We start from the raw sequence: 23553 nt of genomic DNA, 5'->3' as shown, positions 1-23553 counted from the left end.
AGTAATAGGGACTTTGCTATCTTATATATAGCCTACTCAGACTATCAGAGGCAACTTTCACTTAAGGTTCCTACTTGATTCGACAACTTTCATACCACACACAGTTGTATTCTTTCTGCAAATCTGTGTTCACAATACAGCCTATTCTACAGAAAGAAGTAAACAATCAGTTATAGATGTTCTAACATTATCACAAGTACTGTAATTTGCAAGTGCAAAGTAGCAACCATTCATTTGGTGTGTGTGTGTTTGTGATCATTGTCCTTGCTCCACACTGCTGTGACTCTTCTCCTGGCATCTCTATACCTGCCAATTTGTAGCATTGTAACAAATACAAATGGCTGTATTTTGGTGCCAACAAAACCTCTGGACTAATTGTCCTCTCAACTTCAAGGGCTATACCTCACTCCCACTAACACGCTCTTTCTCTATCTGCACTTGTCTGTTATTCGTCCTTACTTTGAATCAAACAAAACCATCCTTTATATTCTGGCTATTGAGTTTTAGTCCCTTGCTCCTGTTAGCTTCCACAGAATACAAACAGTACCATATTTTTACTAACTCCAAAATTAACTCATTTCCGAGAGTACCATTTCTGAGGGAAGTTTTTGATTGTAAACTTCTAACACGGAGAGGCAGGACCAAATAGTCTCCGTTTGGGTTGCCAAGATAGAACAACTGTGACTTGCTAAAAAAACATGATTTTGGGATGTATTAAGGAAGCAAACCATACTGCAGAGAGATGGCCAGTCAAGGCACAAGCTGATAAACAGACACACAACAGGGAGATGCTATGCAAAGAGACACATGGACAAAAGAAAAAGGATAAGAAATACATCCCCAAAAGAACTGAGTTTGAAAGCGATGTTTAAGAACAATGTCGACGTCCGTACAGTAATCAGGAACAGTTGTTAATAATAACCTTCCCACTCAATTCCATTGATTTTGTGAAGTGTGACTTTCAGTCACCTACAGTATATCTGTGCCATTTCACATCCCTGTCTTAATTGGCCATATGTTCTGTCTGCATCCACACTCCCTACACTTGGGAGGTGATTAGGACAATCCTGCTGCCCACTGCGACTGTGGGGAATTTACTACAGCCACCAACCCCAGCACAATACAATACAAGTCAGGCCTGGGCAGACCAGGCAGATTGTGAAGGTTAACGTAAGGTCATTGTACATGTGCACACATATACAAGATGAAAGTGGGTGAAGGGTGCATGTGTGTCTGGATTTCAGTGTGTCTGTTCCTATAAGTGTCCATGCCAACATGGGATTTCAGTGACTCTGGCAGCTTAATTAACTAGATCCAGGCGAGTGACATAAAGACCTAATTAACCACACTGACATAACTGGGTCGCCATCGACACTCATCCTACACTGATGTTCTAAAAGACACCTTTGATTAAAAAAAGAAGCTTGGACTTAAAGTTGTCTGTTTCCGCTTCTTATTGCATTTATCTTTCAATAAATCAATTGAGAACCCATTTTAATTGTATTTTGCTGCTACACTGTTACACAAGACATCACAGGCATCGATTAAACCAATCTGAAAAGAAAGACCGATAAACAGGCTTGCTATGAAGCTTAAAGGTTATAACACCCTTCCATATTACATGACGCAGTATTTTAGTATTATTTAGTATGCACTAATTATTTGTGATTTGTTTCTAAAAATGAAGAATGTCTAAAAATGTAGATTACATTATGAATTGGTGAGAATAAGAAATATGTAGAAGCAAAACGAGTACTTTCTATACTATACTCTTATACTGCACAATTTGAAGAAGTACTGTATAATCTACTCAAACTGATGTTTGGGCAAGAGCAGATCATTCTCAGAGGACTTTTACATTAGATGAACTAGGATTTAATGAATGTTTTAAAATAGTTGATTAGCACTAGGTATTAAAATGTAGTTGGTCATCTAAGCATGTATATAAAATAAAGAGTCCCCAGCATACAGCATTGTGAGGAAGATCAGAGTGCTCTCCAATGTGTCCCACACATACAGAACTGGGGCACAGGAGGACATACAGTTGGACTGGGACAGGCCTACAGAGGCCTATTTATACCCTACTACTCCACTGCACCTTGGCACACTTCCACTGAATGATGCATGGCATGCACATATGATACGCAAGTATTATTTTACTAAGCAGCGACATGCGTTTGTGAACGTGACTCTAAATATCATGTATTTGTATTATATCATAACGCAACATTTGTTTTTGTTTTTCAACACATACAATAACTGAAGTAACTTGTAAATACAGTATGTCCCTGAAAACTAAAATAAAGCAAGACAGTTAATGGCTCTCTTTGTGCAATGTAAGCTTATAATGATCGAAAGGAGAGGGTGAAAGAAGAAAAGAGAGAATAAGTAGAAGCAGATGAAATGAAGGAGAGGAAGTAGAGGTAAAAGAGATAAAACAAGGAAGTTGCTCAGCACTAAAGGAGGTCACATATGTGCTGAACAGAAAGCCTGCACTGGCTTCTCTACACACACACACACACACACACACACACACACGCACACGCACACGCACACGCACACGCACACGCACACGCACACACACACACACACACACACACACACCATTGCCTCTGAGATTTAACACAGGTGCAGATGCTTCACAGTGATCTATTAGACTCTCCCTCTCATGTCAACATTCAAGAGTGGAGAGAGACAGAGAGAGGGAAAGATGGATGGGGGAAAATCTCAAGAGAGGGTTGGATATAGAAAAGGTATTTCCACGGCAATAGTGAAGCGCTGAGAGAAAGATAGAGTTAGGGAGGCAGTGATTATGGTGGAGGAGGATGAGGAAACAGGGAGTGCAGGCTAGGAGCAGATATCTGTGGGTGATCCATTAAAGCTAACCCGACAATGTCAACAAATAGGGAGAGGAAGCGAGAGAGAAGGTGCAATGGAATGAAAAGGACAAATGGTAAAAGGTAATGAGGAGGTGAGGGAGACTGAGGCAGAGACGCAGCAATTTGGAATTTCCATGCTATGTCAACAATTAGGGAAAGAAAGATGGTGAGGAAGCAGAATGAGACGGAGGTGCTGAATGGAGAGAAAGGGCAGTGGAGAGACTAGATGGGAATATATACTGGGGTAATCCATTAGGGAAAACACTTGGGAAAACAAGGGAAGGAAGGTAAACTCACGTGAGGAATTAGGGGGAGAGGGGGAAGGAAAAGAGAGAGAAAATCTGGGAAAAGACAGGAGGAAGTTGGCAAGGGTAATATTTCACCTCAGATTTCCTGTGTCAAAACATGAAGAGTGTCAGTGTGTGAAGAAAAAAATCCACCAGTAATTCCTGCTACTGCCAGCTTTCCCAACCCATCTTTCAAGCATCAAAGAAGCAGGCATTACAGAGATGGACTACCAGTTTGGAGCATTGATGGGCTGCACTTTTGAGACATGGTGCAGGTGGTTGGTGAGTAAATAGGGAAAGAGGTGTGCAGAAAGGCAGAGAAGAAGTGCAGCTATGTGGAAGTTCGAAAAACATAAAACAGCTTAAGGCTTGGCAGTGCAAAATAGTTTATTTAACCCTAACACTTGCCAGATGAACAATAAAATGGATAATTACTGAAGGTAAGAAAAAGTCTGATGAACACTGAACGGTATGTAAGGGAAATAAAGTGAGTCAGGAAGGATGGTTGAAAGGTGAGCAGGATGAATTGCACTTATTCTAAAATATAAAGGTTCAATATTAAAAAGTTAATATCATTAATTATAGTAAATTAATTTACTGTACAAGGCTACAGTTGGGAGAGCTGAAAGGATTAGGGACAGCCGAGAGAAGAAGGCAAGGTGAGTCGGGACCTGAAGGTCAGGTAGCAAAGCCATTCCCACTGAGACATGAGACACTGAGTTATTAACTCTTCATTATTTGTGTTGGGGGAGGGGGTCATCTGGTTACTTACTCATGTAAAATCTGACCTTTTCACTAAATGGTAAATGCCATTTTAATGTGTGTTCAAGCTTGTTCTACTTGTAATCAGATATTTTCATCAGCATGTGTAGACTGCACTGATCTATCCATAATAATGTCAGTGAAAGACAAGAGGAAGGAATCAGCTAATGATGTATTCCTTTGAAAAATGTAATATTATAAACATGGCTTTCCTCATTGTCAAAATAAAAAATACAAGTCATTGCTTACTAATTTTGAGAACCAAGAACTGAAAGAAAGAAGGAAAACAGGAAATTGGAATGAACAGAAAAAAGGAAATACAAAATAAACAAATAATCTGAGTAAATAGAAAACCACTCAGACTTGGAGCTCTAAGGATGAAAAGCATGGGGACCGTGATAGTAGCAGTGGTAGCTGAAGGAAGGAGAAAAGAAAATACAGATATGACAGTTTTGGGTGAGTGTTTGGGGATGGAAAGTTGAAATGAGACCCTGGGCTCAAATCATTACAGGAAGAGGCAAGACAAGAAACATCCAAATCCACTCAACAGCTCAGACATGTCGGAGAAACATTTCCCCAAACAGACGCTGACCTAGTAACAGCTAAAATCAGAATCAACACCTCAAATATCGCCACGGAGAAGCTCAAAAAGGGAAACACTTTCTTGTACTAAAAGAACTGAAAGTTAGAAAAATTTAAGTAAGTATTTAATTTAAGTTTTAATAAAGTATGCTGTACTTTGCATTCTTGTGTAATGTGCGAGTCCACAAGGCAAAATGTGTTCCGGAGGCATTTTGCAGCATACATATTTCACGAGAGCGAGGTAAAATACGATGAAGGTGATGGAAGCTGTCGGAATATGCAGCCATAAAACTGTCAAACGTTGACCATGAAATCTTTATTGCTTTATTCATTTATCTATTTAAGCATAATGCATAACTAGTGGTATTTGTAAGCAGATTCACAAACCCAGCATTTATTTAAATACAGAATAAATGTCTAGTTCCGGCACCACTACAACTAAAAATAATGACTTTAATGCCTGCACTTAAGCAGACACAGCAAGTGTCCTTAGGGAGACACTGGAGTTTCCTTAAGACTTTAAAGACAGTGTGTTTCCTTACTGACATTCCTAGTTGCTGTGAGCCAGTGTTGAAATGATTGACAGCTTGTTGAATTATAGAACAGCCCCGTGCATGGTTACGGGTCATTGCGGTAAAAGTGTTGAAGCCCTCTGCATCTGTGTCTCTGTTACTTTCTTTATTGCTCTGGAGAGTGATGAATTTCGCATTTCCTGCTGAACCCTCCCGTTCACTAAGTACTTTAACATCACTAATGGCGACAACAGAAGACGGAGGAGGTATGGGAAAGGTAAAAGAGAGAGAAGTAAAGAAGAAAGTAACAGTGGGGGGGATGACATGAGAGCAATGGGAGAGTGTGCAAAAGAAACCACAAGACACTGGCTGTCCAAGAGCATAAGTGTTTGAGCATTATGATAAAAACACCTGTAATGTCTCCACTCATATTTGAATTAATGCTTTTCTGGCAAGTTGTGCCAACGACAACAACCCTGGCCAAATGTTGCTTCATTCATAGACTGCTCATGCATTCATTAATTTTGTATGTACTGAGATTACAGTATAACATCAACAAATATCATTTCCAAATCAGCAAAGCCGTGTAACGCAATCACCTCAATGAAATCAAACGTGGATAGTAAGAGTTTCAAACAAGGAGTGTCTGTTTTTCTCAAGCTGAAATATGCTTCAGTTCCCCTTTTTCATTTTTTACTCTGTTCCCAGTAGGACAAGGGCATATGTCCTTAAAAGTCCTTTTACACACTCAGGGTTATCAGCAAAGATGTATTGTGTCCTTCTCTCTATCTAGTTCAGTCTTAGCCTTGTTCATTTATTTTAGTTGTGCAACTACATTTTTAAAAATTAAAAAAATTCTCAAGGTAGGATTCAGGAGATACAAATCAAAACCTAATATGTTCAACTCCCCTCCCCCATCTATTATATAGTCATTGCAAGCAGGGGTCATGATAACATCCCAATAACCTAACAAGGTCAGAATGAAAATAAACTGACTTATGAATAAAGAAACGTATGTGTGATCATTATGACTGTTTGTAAATCTTTTCCCTAAATAATTTAGTGCACAATGCATATGTAATGAAGCCTGTTAAATAATAAACAAAGAAGCTTATTGTGAACCTTAAAAAACGTGTTTGTGTTTGCATGCATGTACAGCATAGATTTGTTTTATGAGCGGAAGGCTAACCCTTTCAGTACTTCCCTAACACACAGTTGTGTATATGTGCAGGCATTTAAGCACATATTTGAACTGTGCGTGTGCGTGTGTGTGTGTATGTGCGTGCATGCGTGTGTGTCAAAGCTGATTCACTGTACAGTGTAGGAGTGCTGATGACACTCCATAATCATTAAAGCATGAAGAGGCTCTGAGCTGATTGGGGGCATGCTAATCCTTTTTAATTGACTCTCCAGCTCTCCAGTGTTATTAAAACCACCCAATAACAAAATCAGCTTTGCTTTATTAGCCGGGTCAGCTGAACTATCAGAGACCTCCCTGTTTGGTAGTGTTGCATTTTGTTGAAAGATGTACAGTGAAGCATGAGCATGGTAAACAAACAGCAAAATGAACAGCCCCTTTCAATTATATAAAAAAAATAACATTTTACCGTGACAATGATCATTCTCAAACCAAAACTTAACCAATAATGTTAAATAACCTTAACCATACTTTGCATGTATTGCAGGAATAATCAATTAAAAATGGAGAGTTGTTATTTTTGGTGAGTGAGTCGATGATAGTGTAACACTTTGCTGAATGGGTTCAGCCAATAAAAAGCAGCTTTTCAGCAAAATAATTACCTGCATTAGTCATTACCATGTCTTTGATATGATTTTGCATAGCTGTGCATCAAATTGCAGTATTGATTTTACAGTTTTGACTGGCAAAAACACAACAGATACCATCATGAGCAGCATATTCTCTCTTTATGGTTCCCAAAAGAGCTAAGGGAGCATCTTACCTCTAAGTGCTATACATCCGCCTCTGCAAGGTCACACTTGAGTAGCCTAAAGCCCTCTACCTTTGTATGAATTATGCTTCTGAAATCAGCAAAACATCTATAGAGCCAAGAGCTTCTTGGCAGAGTGTTTGATAAGCTGATGATTCAATACAATTCCAGTGTGTAAGCAGTATCATGGTTAATACAGCTCAGCAAAAATGTATTCATATTTGATTTCACACAAGTAAACACATTTTACAGTGTTAAATGGACGACTGCTTCGTGGCAATAATAGATTTTAAGATCACATATCCTTGCAAACATATTCTCTGCTCCACACAGTCATCATATGATAATGTACTGTTATCAGCACAGTCACATTTATTCTAAATATACATTGCACCGACAATGACCTCTTTTATTAACTAAATGAAGACTACTTAACCGAATAGCGATGTAAGTGAAAAGCAATTAATTGGTAGCAATTATTTAAAGCCCTGGCTTATTAAACTTTTTCAGTCTTGGTCCCAAATGAAGAATTTACTGTTCCAATTGCTCTAGTAGTTAAGAATATACATATATATCTCAACTCTAGCCAGCAGTAGGGCTGTGAAGTATTTTCTTATGTGCTAAATTATTTCATAAATACTTCACACAGTTCTAAGTTTTTTTGTGTGTGCTCCTAAAAGACTTACAAAGACTAACAACTCATAAAACTGACTGACTGAAGACAGAACAGACCAGAGTTTTGTTATTTGACACTGTCGCACCCCGTGTCAAAACAGTGTGTTCATTCATCCATGGCAACACTGTCAGGACTGCCGAGGGCAGCACGGCTAGCTGCCTGACAATGCAGCACACTCTACACTGTCATGCCGCCATCAATCCACGGCTTTGTCTCAGAACTGTGTCAAGAAAGACAGGGGCGTGAGAGACAGCGTTAGTGACAGGAAGAGACACAGTGAAAAAAAGAGTCCACGGAAAAGTGTAAGAAACTTTGAAAAGACATAAACGGAAAAATAGCTGAGATGGAACACTGTGCAAAGTTTCATCGAAGACACACATTATTTTGTGAAAACAGTCAAAAATATACATTTAATTAAAAAAACAGGGTGAAAAAGGGTCAGCATTTCCACAACGGCACATGTAATACTCTTTCCATGTCACTGCAAGACATTAAAAAGGGTTAATTACAAAGGTGGACTATGCTATAGTGTTGCCAAAGCCTTTGAATGGCTAATGAAAGGGGGGAGAATAGCTTCACCTAATTTAGGGTGTGTGGAGGGGATCTACACAAACGCCTTCATTATCTCTTACTTTTATACTTCTGAGTCAAGCATCCACTCAACCCTCTACATAACGCACGCACGCAAGAACAAAGTCCTAGTCTCAAAAAGAGTCAAACCTCAAACCACAGAGAACTAAAACCACATATGATCACTGGCCTGCATACTTCCTGTGTTCTATGAAGATGGAAGAAAATAGTGCAGGTTCAGTCGATAGTCAAGAGACAAAACACAGGGCGACTAAAAGTAATGAGAAGCTTCCCTTTCTTTTATTTTGATTGATAGTTTCCTGAAATGGCCTAGACGATGGGCGAATGTACTGTAAGTGCTCATAGTTACAATCACTGCGAGGGCTGAAATAGCAGAACCCTTCCACTTTTGAGAAAGCCAAGACTAACATCTGGGTTCAGTGTTTTTATAAATAAATAAAAAGTTCCAGTTATTGTCTGCAAACAATGCAAGCAGGAAAGTCGGAAAGAGAGAGATTCTATTGCAATAATATTTTGCAAGCCATATATATTGAGTCTCAGTCTAGTCGGAGTCATCGATTGGAACTTTACTGAGAAAACGAGCGGCAGAAACACTAATTTTAAGACTGTACACAGATACAGAGAGAGCAGCCATTTGAATAAAACAGTGAGGAAGTCTGATAGATGATGCTGAGATTGTGCAACAGGAAATCCACATTTCCAATACAGCTCTGCAGTCCTCTGAATAATATCTGAATTAACTGACACGGCTCCAAAAACCAGAGCTTACGCTAGATGTAGAGTATACAGTATATGCTTTCCTCTTTTCCCTGTGTGTGTGTGTGTGTGTGTGTGTGTGTGTGTGTGTGTGTGTGTGTGTGTGTGTGTCTGTGTGTGTGTGTGTGTGTGTGTGTGTGTGTGTGTGTGTGTGTGTGTGTGTATGGAAGTTAAACACTCTCTTGTTGTGGTTATAAAGGACTGCACTGCGATACAGTAGAAGGACTGTATGTGTGTTTACGTGCCTGTCCATTCATGTGTGAGTGTACACACATTAATAGATAATGATCACAATCCCTCTCAACATCACCAACAACCAACCACAATACATGTATTACCGAAGAAACGCTCTCTTCCTCATATGCCCCATTTGTAAATTACTCTGCAGTGATAGACCATTGCAACAGCATTTTAATAATCTTAACACCATTTCAATAATTCACCTTGGCAGTGAGAATAAAAAAGAGATTGCTGACTAATCTGTGGATTACGGTGATGATTTCTGACAGAGGTTGAGGATCAAGGTAAAATGTGATGGGAGATGAGCCGTGGGGCTTACTATGCTAGCTCAAAGAGGATTAAGGTAAGGATCTATTGGGGAAGCTGCACTACATAAATTGTTTTTGTGCACAGAAACGCACACGCACACACACAGGGACACACATGTTTGTCTCGAGGAGGGCCATGATGAAAATTACTTTAATTCTTCTGGTCGTCACAGCATTTTGTAAAGCTCAGGGAAGATCCAACGCTTTATTCAATATTACAAATTCTATCTATAGACTTTCCTATCCCTTCAGGCTCACTCAATTTTATTTATTAGTGTTTCTTTCCTGGATAACAAACATGTTTCACATTTACATCTTTTGGCAAAATGTTTTTTTTATGTTCTGGGGAAATATTTTGAATGTATTCAGTTTATCTTGTAGCATTTAATGCATTTGTTGAGAGGCACAGAGAAACATTGAGGTCCAGTGAGATCTGAAAGCAGTTTAAAGATAAAGGAATTCAATGGATCTGCTTCTATCTCTGGACACAGGAAGAGAGCATGTCTTATTTGTTAGACAGTTTAACTCACACTGTCACCTACACTGTCCATTTAAAGCACACCACCACCACCACCAATGTTATAACCTCCAGATAGACTCTGCTTGTAATGTCATCATACGACACATTAACAATGGTGACTTTAGGGACTGAAATGTACTGTGTACAGTAAACTGTACGAGTGTGAGAGTGAGGTAGCCGTTAGCGTTTTCGGCCAAACCACACCACTGATGCCTTCTGACAGAAAAGTCTGCTTTGATTTTCATCACAAAGAGTCACTCAGGCACGCCGAGACACACCCATACACACAAACACATGTACACACACACACACACACACACACACACACACACACACACACACACACACACACACACGCACACACACACAAATGCATGTGTCTGGACTTTTTCCACACTGGTTAACACCAAAAGTCATTCACAGAAAAATGACATCAATGGTCACTGCAAGGGTGTGTGTGTGTGTGTGTGTGTGTGTGTGTGTGTGTGTGTGTGTGTGTGTGTGTGTGTGTGTGTGTGTGTGTGTGTGTGTGTGTGTGTGTTTGTGTTTGTGTGTGAGAGAGAGGAAGGTGTGGCTGTGCCTCCTGGATTCACACAAACACACATTTGTACACCATGAATGTCCCAGCAACTAGGATAGAGTGTGTGTGTTCTGCCTGAAGGTAAAACTTTTCAGTTGCTGCCTTGAACCAGCTACATAAAACCTCAGCGCTGGCAGCTGGATGTGTGTCTTGCTCAAGGACACTTAAGCAGGACAAGTGGTGTCGAATGCTGTCCCGCTTTAGAGCTTGAATCTAAATCCCATTATTGAAGGACAATCTCCCCCCGGTGCACATAACAAGGAAAAGTTACTTACTCTTGTTTGTTGTGATGTAAATATAATAAAATATTAGATAACATTCCTAATATGGAAGTTTACACTCTGTATGTATAGTAACGATAATATATAGGTTAATAAGCTATTATCCTAGTGAATATCTTTGACTAATTTAGGTGTGGATTGAGTGTTTAAGAATGTGACATGAACTTGACCAGGCTCCAGACACATATCCAGTTACTGTCTGACTGTGTGTGCACGTGCATGTGTGTGTGTGTGTGTGTGTTAGGGAAAGACATGGAGAGTGCCTGTCACCACACACACTGATGTGTTTATTTCACTGCAGCTGGGGTAATCACTCACACGTAGAGACAGACGCAGACAGGCACACACACAAATATTCTCATAGACACACACACACACACACACACACACACACACACACACACACACACACACACACACACAAATACATAACCCCACCTGCTATGTGCAGTCTACTGACTTTGCTTGGCCTGTGGGTTCACTCGTACTCTTGGGTTTCAAGATAAAAATGTATTCTTGCTGTGAGACTGCTGCCTGATTCCGCTGCCTTTATGTCCTAATGAACATTTGTAGGGAAAAATATAGTTGACTGTGGCTCATATCCAAATTTCACATTTCTGCTTGTTTTCAGTAGAAATCTGTAGGAAACCTTGACGGGTGGTTCCGTTATCTTGACTGGTTTGACCTCGGCCCACAAAATTAATTTATCCAATTAAAATGAAAAGAGCCTCTGTCCTTTGATTTTCTCGACAACTGTTCATCCGATCGACTTCACACTTCACGAGCGTATTGCAAAGGACCCAAGAAAGAGCAGTATCAGAAGTGACCTCTTAAGGGAAATGTTTATCAGTAGTGTGTTACACGCTGTGAAGTGCATTGAGAGGAGAACCCTTTTAACTGTTACACCGCAGAACGGCATGCTGTGTACAGCTCGTTCTGCGTTGTGTAAGCTACACTTTAGCATTGCTAAGGGAAGCAAATGTGTCATGGTGTAGGTGTATTAGTCACGACCCAGGGAAGCATTGTTGAAGTTGTTTTGATGAGGAGTTCTTGAGAAGAAGCAAGCAGCAATACCACAGGCCAAGCAATCAGCCTGTTCCGAACAGGCAAATTTTGAAGAAACAAGGCACGTAAATATAAGAACCAGAATACAATTAAATCAAACTTTTCATTGAAAGTGAACATTGTGCTGCACTTGTTGCAAGTTCTCTAAATTCACTATCTGCGTCCATAAAGCCTTTCCTGTTGAACTGCTGAACCCTCCCTGCAGAATCCAATAGCTTTCCATCAGCTTTTAAAGGCTTTCTATCACAGTCTGAAGAGATTTAGATGTTTCTCAAGGATTTCACAATGCCTCAAATTGTGTCTCTCAGGAGCTTTCAATTGAAAGAGAGAGAAAAAAAGACAGAGAAGACGGACTGATGACAAGAGCAGTATTGTCAGAGGAAAGTGAAAAGAAAATGATGGTGCTTTGGTGGGTGTGTAGACATTTCCCTGCAATCTTCGATTGGTTTGACCCTGACCTCTCAAGTCTTACAGTTGCGCAGCAGTTAAAATGATCCCTGGCTAATATTTCCCTTTGTGTACCTCTTGTTATGCTTTACTTTAGTTTGTGTGTGTGTGTGCATTTTTGTATGGCTGTGTAAATGTATGGACAAACAACTGCGTGCATATGTAGGCATTTCTGTGTTTACTGATGTTGCGGGAATATAAAATGTAATTCTATGCGTGTGTGTTTAGGGAGTCAAGGCTTTGGTGCGGCACGTTGACACCCACGTGATGCCAGCTGGGCATTACGCTGTGGGTATCACGTATCAGGGCACCAACCCCATCACATTGACAACTTTACAACAGTCGTCAACTGGTCGACACCACAACCGCAACCACTAATATTAGAACATTTTTACAGAGGTCACAGGACACCACAGCTGTCAATCAAAAGAAAGATGGTTTGTGTGTGTGTCTGTGTGTGTCTGTGTGGAATAGCGAGCAAGAGAGAGAGGAAATAGAGAATGAAACTGGCAACGAGAATGGACATGATAAGAACAAAGAGAAATAAAAAGTCAGAAGAGATAAAATAAGAAAGCCGGGGCTACAACCCGCGGTCATCAGCAGGTTTTAGACCTAAATCCTTCTAATCAGCTTCAGCAGACAGGGGAGACAGACCAATCCATTTGCCCTGAGATCCCATTATGACAGGAGAAAGGAATGGAAAAGGTAACAAATTGAACACACTGGAAAAGTAGCTCTGAGTCTGTGTGTGTGTTTGTTCGTGTGCCTTTGTGCTTGTGTGCTATTGTGTTCAAATAGGTGTCAAAAATAAAGCAAGCAGACGAGGCAGCCGTAGTCATAAGTCATTAGTGTTGTGATTTGTCTCCAAGATGAAGGAGCTTGAGTTGTGAGTGTGGGTGTGTGGCAGAAAGAGAGAGACAAAATGAGTAAAAAATAGCCTCAAGTCTCTGTGGCTCCTACTGTTCAAACTGAAGTCACGATTCGACCAATGTATTGACTTGATTTCCGTCAGGAGAACTAGACATTTCTAGAAGTGAAAGGACAGGAAAGAATCACTCTGTTATTCCCCTCCACATCTCCTCCTGTCTCATTCTTGTTCTGCCCCACCTTCACCTCTGCCTCACCCCCCCCCACACAATCCCCTCTCACTTTGTACGCCGGTCTGTCTGACTGCCTCCCTCATCCCCTCTCCTTCAGTTGCTTTCTCCCCCTGTCTCTCAGGGGAGCTGTGTACTTAGGTGCAATTGAAAAACGACTATCAAACCCAGAGCGAAACCTGATTCAGAGACTCCTTATCCGGTAGCGCAGTCCTCTCCAAGTGCTCTTCTGCTCTTCCCCAGCGACTGACTAAATGAAATTAGGTCTTTTTATCCATTCAGGTGGGAACGCAGCCAGATGAAACCAGGAAAAATAAAGAACAATCTAAATTGCGAGTGACATTCTTCACTGTAGTTAAAGCCCTGAGGGAGTGAAGATGACACATGTGGCTCTCCCTAAGTGGATGTTTACCGTGCGACACGTTTGAAGAGCAAATCAAATGTCCATGTGCCGACAATGTAGTTGCAGCATAGACACAATATTATCTTACTTTGAGGAAGTTAGTGCTGTAAGGTTTACCACACTTGTGTATACACTCGAAATTCACACCTGTTATTACAAACATTGCTGGGAACCTCTGACCTCATAAAGTCGGCCTTGCTTATCAAAAGTGTCCTTGAGCAAGGCAGTAAAATAACCTGCTTTAAATGGCCAACAGAATGATGTTGTGCTTTTACAAGGTGGCAGATGAAGTGACGTTAGCCAATTGTTACTTTTGTTTCCCCATTACTGCAAGTGTATTCACTTCCATTCAGTTTTAAGCAATATGTACATCTGTGCTGATAAAAAGGAACATGCCAGTATTGTTCAGTCATTTTGAAACAAAGCAGGAAATCCACTTTCATTAATTACTCTAATTGTTTTCTGCAATGCTAAGGTACAGACAGCAAAGGTTTAGCCTGTATTCCCTAACTCTGAGATTTCCTCAAGTAACTTGTGCTGCAGCTCAAATTGGCTCTCTGGGGACATTTAAGTCTAAGTTTAAAATCCGCGTTACCTCACTGCAGCAGAGCTTTCGAGCAACTGTAACTCAAAACGAGTGTATGCGGCTGTTCCCTCGATATCACCCTGAGAAAATTCAACACAAGTGTTGTTTCGCAATGTGAAACAATGCTTTATGTTTCTGAAAACATGTAGAGGAAATATTTCAAAGCGAGACAAATGGGAAATCACTTTATGCTAAACGTTTAATTTGATAATTTATTAAACATTGTATTTGCTTGTATTAAGGTTAGATCATTAGTTGTGCTACTGTGACCCTTGGCCTATAATAAACCCTTCCACCAAGTTTCAAAGAAAATCAGGCCTGTAGTTTTTCAGTAAGCCTGCAGACAAACCAACCAACCGAACTGAAAACAAAATGTCCTTGGAGAAGGTAATAAATGAAAGGTTAGGACTATCCCTGTTGAAATTGGTATTAACAGTTATTTTGGTTTTAAGATATTAAGTTTTGCATTTAGGTAAAACACTTGTTAAAAGGCCTATTTAAAAAACCTTTTAAAAAAGGGTTAGGATACTTTTTTATTCAGCACACCCTTCAACCACTGACTGCAGACTGTGAAAGAGTGCACACACCCATCAATGTTCTGCTGTCTGTCATTCACAGGCAATTTCAAAAAGTGTCACATCTGTAATAACTGACTTTTCTGAGGCACTTCCAAGTTATTTCCACTTCCATGCCTATTTCTTTTTACATCCTTTTACATCACTCTGTTGTTTCCATGCTAACATCCCGTCTCAGTCACTCTCTCGTTCTGTTTTAAAAGTCCTCTCTCTTAATCTGACATCTTGCTTTATATTCCCCTCAGGTGGAGGTGAACGATAACGCTGCACTTACCTCAGCAGCTGGTATGCCCTCCGGAGGGCGACACTGTAACAGCACTTCCTGCTCCAGAGATACTTCCTTTCCCAGGGGTTCCTGTTCGAATGACTTCTTCAGGTCTGAGTAGAGAGACAAAGAGAGACAGGAAACTTATCGACTAATGTAGAGCAGGTTATCAGATGAGCCACAGAGCATATCACCAAATCGTCATAACATATTGATTTTATTGAAGCGATATGGTTGGAAAAAACTTTGCTCAGGTAGACAGTAAAAAAGCTCATGTAGTAACAGAATAACATGTGTTCACTGAGGTAATTACTTAACCTCTAACCCGGACAACCCTGGAAACATGACAAACAACAGCAACCCAAGTACTTCTGTCAAAAGCTACAAGTCACAATGGAAAGCAGACTTGCGTGGGAGGCCATTTTGCAAAAGCATCCTGTTATTCATCAGTCAGGGAACCCATTTAGGAGATGGTGCCATGTCATTTTAAACCGGGCTCATTACCTCATTTCCGCGGCAACAATGACACGGTAATTATGGAGTTGGTGGTTGAAGTCAGCCATGCATATATTGACTTCTCCCACTCTCCTGTCACTTTCGAAATGTACACAGCAAGGAAAAACACTTAGCTGTATATTATTGGAGGCAACTAATGCTCACATACACAGACACACACACACACACACACACACACACACACACACACACACACACACACGTACAAACACACAAACAACGTTTGTATTTAAACATGTTAAAAACACACACAATCCTACTTTAAAGTGCTTTAGCTGCTTCACACACCAAACACAGGCTGCTTTGTATTTGTGCTTTACTGCTCGCCCCCAAATCACTACGCACAATATTTAAATCTTACTTTCATTCCATATAGACTTGCCAGAGTTTGGGAATCTCAAGCAGGCCAAAGACAATAAATGATTCACACTAATGGTTCACATGCTGGGATAAATGACAGCATTACAAAGCAGCGTGGAATGCTCTGCCATTTCTTCCACAGAACGTTTCAGAGAGGGCTCAGCTGTTTTCATTTTGAGGGGGAAAAATGCTCACAGTAGCAGACTTTAAGACAATTAGCTAGACATTTAAATAAGAACAACAGAAGACGGAAAGACAAAAGGAAGGAGGATGGAGAGAAGGCGTTGAAGGACGTGAGCGAAAACACAAAAAAAGCCTTGTCGTGGATGTATGAATAGACGGATGAAAGGACAGTTTTGTTTAACAGATCATTATGCGAAAAACATTTTTCTCAGCATCTTTGTTTTTCTCACTACCATTGTTCTCTACGTAGTCAAGTTCAAACTCTCTTCAGCTTAGTTTTAAGTCTTCTTGTCTCAGTAACTCTTTCTCAATGAGTTTCTTTCAGATTTGCCTGATGAAGGTCAAATAAATGCACAACAATACTTCTACTTTCTGCCTAAGGCTACCCCTCACACTGTAATACTGTTCACTCTTAGCCTTGTCCTTTGCTTTTCTGTTAACCTCCCGGTAGTCTGCTGCCTTACAGCATTCTGTATGCATGTGTACCTCTGGTGCAGTGGCAGTTGAGCTTAACACATGTGAAAATAATTAGCCTGCCATAGTAAAAGGCCATAAAACAAATTGTAACCTAATAGGGGTGGCAGTGTTGTGGGACTTAGCTTATTTATGGTGCTGATACGATGTGATGGATTTTTAAATAAGAACATATGGAGGGGATGGAGTTTTTTTCATCCACATTTCTAGGTGTAACTCAAAGGTTTATGATTAGATTCTTCCTAGAGTCAGGAGCATACAGACTCTATAAGGATTTTTTTATACATTTAAAATGTATATATAGATTACTTCAAATATTAATTTGTGCACCCATGTGAATGGATGTGTGTGGTGTGTGTGTTGGACATGCATGTATGTGCTCTTGTGTGCTAAGGGAAAGCAACCTTTGTATCTGGATGATAAAGTTTTATATATCACAAATTTAACAAATGCCGGCATGTAAGGATGATTGGCTACATATCTGCATATACATGATGTGCGTATTTTAAAGTGATGTCCAGAGGTTTGTTCATATGGCAGTATCAACAGCAGTATTTAAATCATACAATCTTTAAATTGTAATAAATAGGTATTAAACAGCAAAGAATGCTTAACTTTGAAAAGTTTGAGAGTCACTTTGATAGTTTGTGACGCCTGGCAGCAGCTGGGAGAGACAAATCCTCTCTCCTCTGTCCTTCAGTTTTTAAAACTATACAGACAAGTTTCATAAGAGGACACAGCAGTATGTGTGTTTGTGTCCTTTTACTCTCCTGGTTCCCAGGCGTACTATTAATCACCTTATCCGTCAGAGGTGATACACCATTTGTGGACACACACGGACACAAACACTAGATAGAACATTTCTTCAATGCTGAACCGGACTCAGAGTCACTCTCTGGGTATTTCATCAAGATAGACACCTTACAGTGGATAACAGACATAGAAGGAGGCAGAGTGAAGAAGAAGGAGAGTTAAAATGGGATGGGGGAAGGCGGGGGGTAGGGAAGGTAGAAGTCCGGACAGCAGGTGGGGGGGTTGAAAGATGAGAGGCAGAAAGAGAGGGGAGGCAGGAGGGAGAAGTTGGCAACACACAGCAGGGCCACCTATACTCCTTCCTAATACTAAAACCACCTGCTTGGTCTTTACCTAGCAAATACTTTTGTTAACCATGCTCTCTATATCAAACCATTCAACAGAAGCTCATGTCAGTGAGTCCACCTTGTATCATCTGTATTTATCTGCATCATCTCTCTGAAAACCAAGCAGCAATCCATCAAACCTCCCAGCCATCAATCAGGCTTTCTTTGTCTGCTTTTTCCAGATCACAATCTTACAGAAACAAGGTGCGAGATAATATGCGTCTTAGCTCACAAAAGTATAAGAACTTTCAATCAAGAACCATACAAAATTATTCATAGTGTATTTTTTAATTGGTTATATATTGAGTTATATAATTGTTTGAATTTGTAATCACTCTCTCTCCCATTCACTCAGACAGACTCAATTTCCCCAATAGAGGAAACCTCCACTTTAGCTCAGAGTGGTACATTTCTATGATAAGCAGTTGGAAGTTCATACATGCTAATATCCAGAATTAAGGTTCTTTTGTAGTTCTTACTTCAGATATGCTTACAATGTCCACTGATGTGAGGCATTCAGTAAACACGGTTTTGAAAGTGACAAGTAATTAATTTGTAAAAACTACAAATATCCATATATAAGTTATAAAGACATATGGGCAATGTGTTTCTTACCCTCCTGCATTCTGAATTGTTTGTAAAGAGGAATCTGTCTCTTGGACAACAATGTGGATGCTAAAACCGATACCACAAGTCAAATATCGCCCAGTTGCACAAAGAGGGGAGTTCAGGACGTTTCTACTTAATGTCCTCTGACTTGTGTAAGTGACAACAAATAGCACTGATTAACCACGACCCGACTTTGCTCGGACCAGTACTGACTTGAGGGCAGATATGGGACCCCAATGTCAATCATTCCTGCCAAGTTGTGTTATCGTTGTACAACACAGTTTCAATACCATATATTGCATGTACTGTGCACATTGTAAAGATAGGAGCTTCTCTGTAAATTAAAAAGCAGCAGGAGGTGAGCTACAGACTCATGAGAGGGACTAGCATGTTTGAATCTGCAAGCGCAAACAAGGCATTAGAGGTGATCATTCTGTCTGCTTTCTAGATATACCACTGACAAAGCTTTTAAGATTTTCAAAACTCTCTAAAAAATCTCCCTGCCGATGTGACAAGGTTTAATTATATGCAGTATAAATATAATTATTATCAGATTCCGTGTGGAGAGCTATATTTGTTAACAGAGTTATGTGAGGACACAGGGTATTGCTGAGGCTGAATGATTTTGAACTTCATAATACAGTCAATCCCTGTGGGGGATGACAGCCTGAACAGAGCATGATGGTTCATTATGGGAGTAATCACCCAAAGCTTTAGTCCTAAATCCACCACATGGCTACCCACACAACACACAGACACACGTACACAGACAGATACTGAAAGACAAAGAGAGACTGATAGAGCCAGTGAGATACTGTCACAGTGAGGAAAATGCACACAGGAGACGGAGACTAACAAACAGGCACAACACATACATGGAGACAGAACAATCGTAAACACAAATGGTAAGATACTCACAGCAGGGCGAGAAAACAGACTCATGCACGTAAACACAAATGCGCAAAAAACCCCAACTGTAGACACAAGGAGAGAATGAGGAAGCGATTGAGGGGTGAGACACACTCCTCTCATGCCAGCCAATTCCAGGAACAATTTCCTGGTCTTAATTAGTAAGGGAGATGGTGAAATGAGGAGTTGGTTGTGAGAGTTGATTTCCATAAAGATTGAGAATGAAATTAAAGGAGATTAAAGCAAACCGCTCGGGGGATGAACAGACAACACACACGCACACACATATTCACACATAGTGCTAAGCTAGCGGGCTATGACGGACAACATTTGTGCCAGTTTGGTAGCAGTAGTGTGTGTGTGTGTGTTTTAGAGAAAGAGGGAATGTGACATTGTGTTCGTGACACCAGGGGAACATGAATTCACCTCAATGGAAGGTGTGTGTCTTTGTGCATGTGTGCAAATATGTGCCCCAGGGAAATATGTGCACAGGACAGGAGGGACAGCTGTGTCCCATCAATTCACTGACCCCACTTCACTCCCAAACTGCAGATAACGCTATCCAGCTTCATAAATATATAAACAAAGATAATTTCACTGAACAACTAAGAACCACAACAGGGTTGAAAAGTACAGAGGGCAACCTTGTAGAGTGTTCTTCAGTAGTGAGAACACAAAATAATGCAGTGTAAGCATCTATTCAGAAAATGACCTTTCTTGCATAAACTCCTTCTTTTTTTTTTTTTTTATCTCTCAGCCTCCTCTTCTCCCTCCCTCCTTGTCTCTCTCCGCCTCCTTCCCTCTCCTTCCCTCTCCTTCCCTCTCCCTTTAAAACTTCTTCCACTGCTCAACTAAAACTGTTATTATGTTCGTGGTGAGTTTGTTGCCTCAGGCACCTCTACATAAGCACATTTCAGAGCAATTATCCAAAATGGGTGTCTCTGCCTGCATGCTACCCATGCCAAATCATAACGGTTTCCCCTGGTGGAGCTGCTCAAGCAATAAAGAGCAATGTGAGCTGCTTGGGAAGAAAGTAGCAAGCAAAGTACTCTCCTTAAGTGTCAGGGAGGATAATTTGGACATCCAATTTCCTACATGATGGCATGCAATGGAAACAATCCGATCTCTGGCTTAGAAAACTAAATGATGTAAGTGATAAAGCACAGAAGAGGGTAAGGTAATATTTAATAAACATTAGGAAAAAAGGAAATGCAAATGGATTTGTAATTAAAACACATTAGGACTAAATGATAAAAAAAAATATCTACCTAAAATGGAAGGAGTCTAACTGGGTGCATGTCTGTCCTACAATTTTCACAACTGTTCATCCAATCGACTTCACACTTAACGGGAGTGCCCAAGGGAGTGCAGTGTCGAGTGCGAACTCTTGAGACACATTTATTAGTATGTACACACTGTGTCGTGTATTGAGAGGGGACCCCTATTAATTATTACACTGCAGAACGGCACGATGGCTACAGCTAGCTCTCTGTCGTCCCCTGTAATATTACTGTCACTCGCTTTAGTACATTCATGAACAGATAAAGAAAAACAGACCAGACACATTTAATACAAATTCTTTCGACAACCATTCATCCAATCAACTTCACACATGGCAGGTGTGTTGCCCAAGGAGGCTCAGTGTTGAGTGTGAAGTTGTTCGGATGATTGGTTAGCGAGAATGCTGCAAGCAGCAATACCGCAGGCCAAGCAATTGCCCCGTTCGGAGCAGACACGTTTTGAACTGGAACTGCACTAGTGATCAATATCAGAAAAGGAAGAACTGAAGGTACACTATGACCTTGAGTGTGACCCAGTGTCATTTCAGCATGGTTATATAGGGAGACATTTTCTCTAAGTGACTTCAGAGAGTCTCTTTCCACTCAGACCAGTTCTTTCCCTGAACTCTCCGCCCTGTTATTTCAATACTTCCCAACCTGTGATCAGCCCCTAAACGTCAGACAAGGTCTTTCCATCCACAGACAACTCAATATCCTGACATAGCACTGGAACAAAACTGTTAATTTCAGATCCTTAGTTTAAATATAGAGTACAAATCTAACATGAAAATATTTCAATGTAAATGAAAAAGAAAAATCTGTTATACTGGAAAATGAGCTCTGCGTTTCATCATCGTTTGATTTAATCTGAAAATATATTGTTTTAATGTCAACCTCTCAGTTCTGGTGATGTAATGATCACTTTGTGAAATATTGGCTATATATGCCTTTGTACCTAATATTTAACGACTGGATTTTGTTGAGTTTTGTTTTTTACAAATGATTTCCTTTCTTTATTATAACCTTTGACTTGATTATTGGTTTAGGGAATCACTTCAGCGACTCCGTGGGTCAATGAGGCATGATGAGCTCTTCCGCCTCCCTGACAGTGGTTCCTATATTTCTCTTTAAAAAATAATGTTGTTAATGAACAACAAAGTATATAATGTGCATTGATACATATCTCTTATTTTTCTCACACTTGGACTTTGGAAAGTTACTTTAGTTTTGTGTGGTTACATCAACACTGTGGCTTACCACTTCAACACTTAAAGAGTATTATGAAGCATCTGGGAAAAAGCTCTGTGGCTTACAGTGATGGTGAGACATCATAACCACACATCCACATCCACATCCACACGCACACACACACACACACACACACACACACACACACACACACACACACACACACAGTATGAGTTCTCACTATAAAAATGTTTATTCAGTGTTTGTGACCATCATGAAGTCTTTCTCAAAGCCAGAAACCAAGACTCTCTTGATGATGTCATCCAGAGAAAAACACTAAAGGTTTTCCACTGACAGTGTTTTCAAACGTGTCAGAGTGAGTGTGGAGGGAGAAACAGCATGGATATTTTGGTTTATATCACTTTCAATTTGACTATGCATTAATGAAACTGCTACGCATGCAGTTTCAGGCAAAAATTGTCAAATGTCCTTTAGACTGTGGTTGTTGGGTGAATTTGGTTTCTGCGCTTGGGGTCATACCATGTTTCATACCAGAAAGGTTGGCTAACACACTGCGGTTGTTTTCTAGTTGCTGGGTTAGAAATGTCTGCCAATATTGTTGCAAGCGACATGCAGGTTTAAGCCTAAATGAGTATAGAAGAGTTTGTTTTTCAATCAATGCTTCAAATCTAACACAAGAATCCCTGTTGAGCCTTGTTTTCCTTGGGCTAATTCATCCGTGATTGAAGGAAAACCTAAATTCCAGCAGCTGAGACATTTGCATCATAAACAAAACAGAAGACGAATTAACTAACAGACATTTTCCAGTTGACACAAGTAGCTGCCTGGGTTGCCGTGTCCCTCAGTGTCTGGACTCCTGATTGCTATGCACACACGTCTCAGTGGAAGGTGGCAGAACAAATTGCCATCATCTGAAATGTGTGTGTCTCTGCACTTGCGAGTGCCTGCGTGTGTGTGTGTGTGTGTGTGTGTGTGTGTGTGTGTGTGTGTGTGTGTGTGTGTGTGTGTGTGTGTGACCTTGACATTCTGCTAATCCGTTGAAGGAGAAAGACTTGACCTGGCCAAAGAGCATGACTGACACTGCATGCACATCTGTGTGTATGTAAGTGTCTGTGTTTCCCTAACCCCTGTGCACGTGCTTGCAATGCTGGTGTGGGTGTGAGAATGTGTGTGTGTTTGTCTCACCTGCTTTATAAACTTGAATTAGGCTGCCTGCGCGCAACTATAACTCAGCTAAAGTGCCCTGCTCCAAAAGACCAACAAATCATTCAGAGATTTAATATCTCTGATTGTGTGTTTGACATTTTTACTGCCGCAACACTGATTGCCATTATCCAGCTACAAACTGTGTATTAAGATAATGCCTTGAAGTGTTAATTCTACAGTTATTAAAACAGCCTGAAGATGCATGAGAATGAGAAAAAAGAGAGCACGAGTAACAGAACGGAACAATAAGCATATGATGAGCAAAGTGAGAAAAAAAACTAAAAACGGTGGAGACAATGGGAGAGGG

At 40.4% G+C, this 23553-nt stretch overlaps 1 protein-coding gene across 2 annotated transcripts in view; it reads right to left on the bottom strand.

Moving 5' to 3' along the window:
* The window catches only part of unc5ca (unc-5 netrin receptor Ca), a 177456-nt gene that overhangs the window by 47889 nt on the left and 106014 nt on the right, over positions 1-23553 (bottom strand). For both annotated transcript variants that reach the window (XM_029439626.1, XM_029439627.1), the window contains exon 4: positions 15371-15474. In XM_029439626.1, coding sequence (XP_029295486.1) covers positions 15371-15474 — 104 coding nt within the window. The remainder of the gene's footprint in view (positions 1-15370; positions 15475-23553) is intronic.

The sequence above is a fragment of the Cottoperca gobio genome, chromosome 9, assembly GCF_900634415.1.
Source record: "Cottoperca gobio chromosome 9, fCotGob3.1, whole genome shotgun sequence".
NCBI classification, from domain to species: Eukaryota; Metazoa; Chordata; class Actinopteri; order Perciformes; family Bovichtidae; genus Cottoperca; species Cottoperca gobio.
The sequence above is the reverse complement of the archived record's forward strand: the minus strand, read 5'-3'. Positions and strand labels throughout refer to the sequence as shown.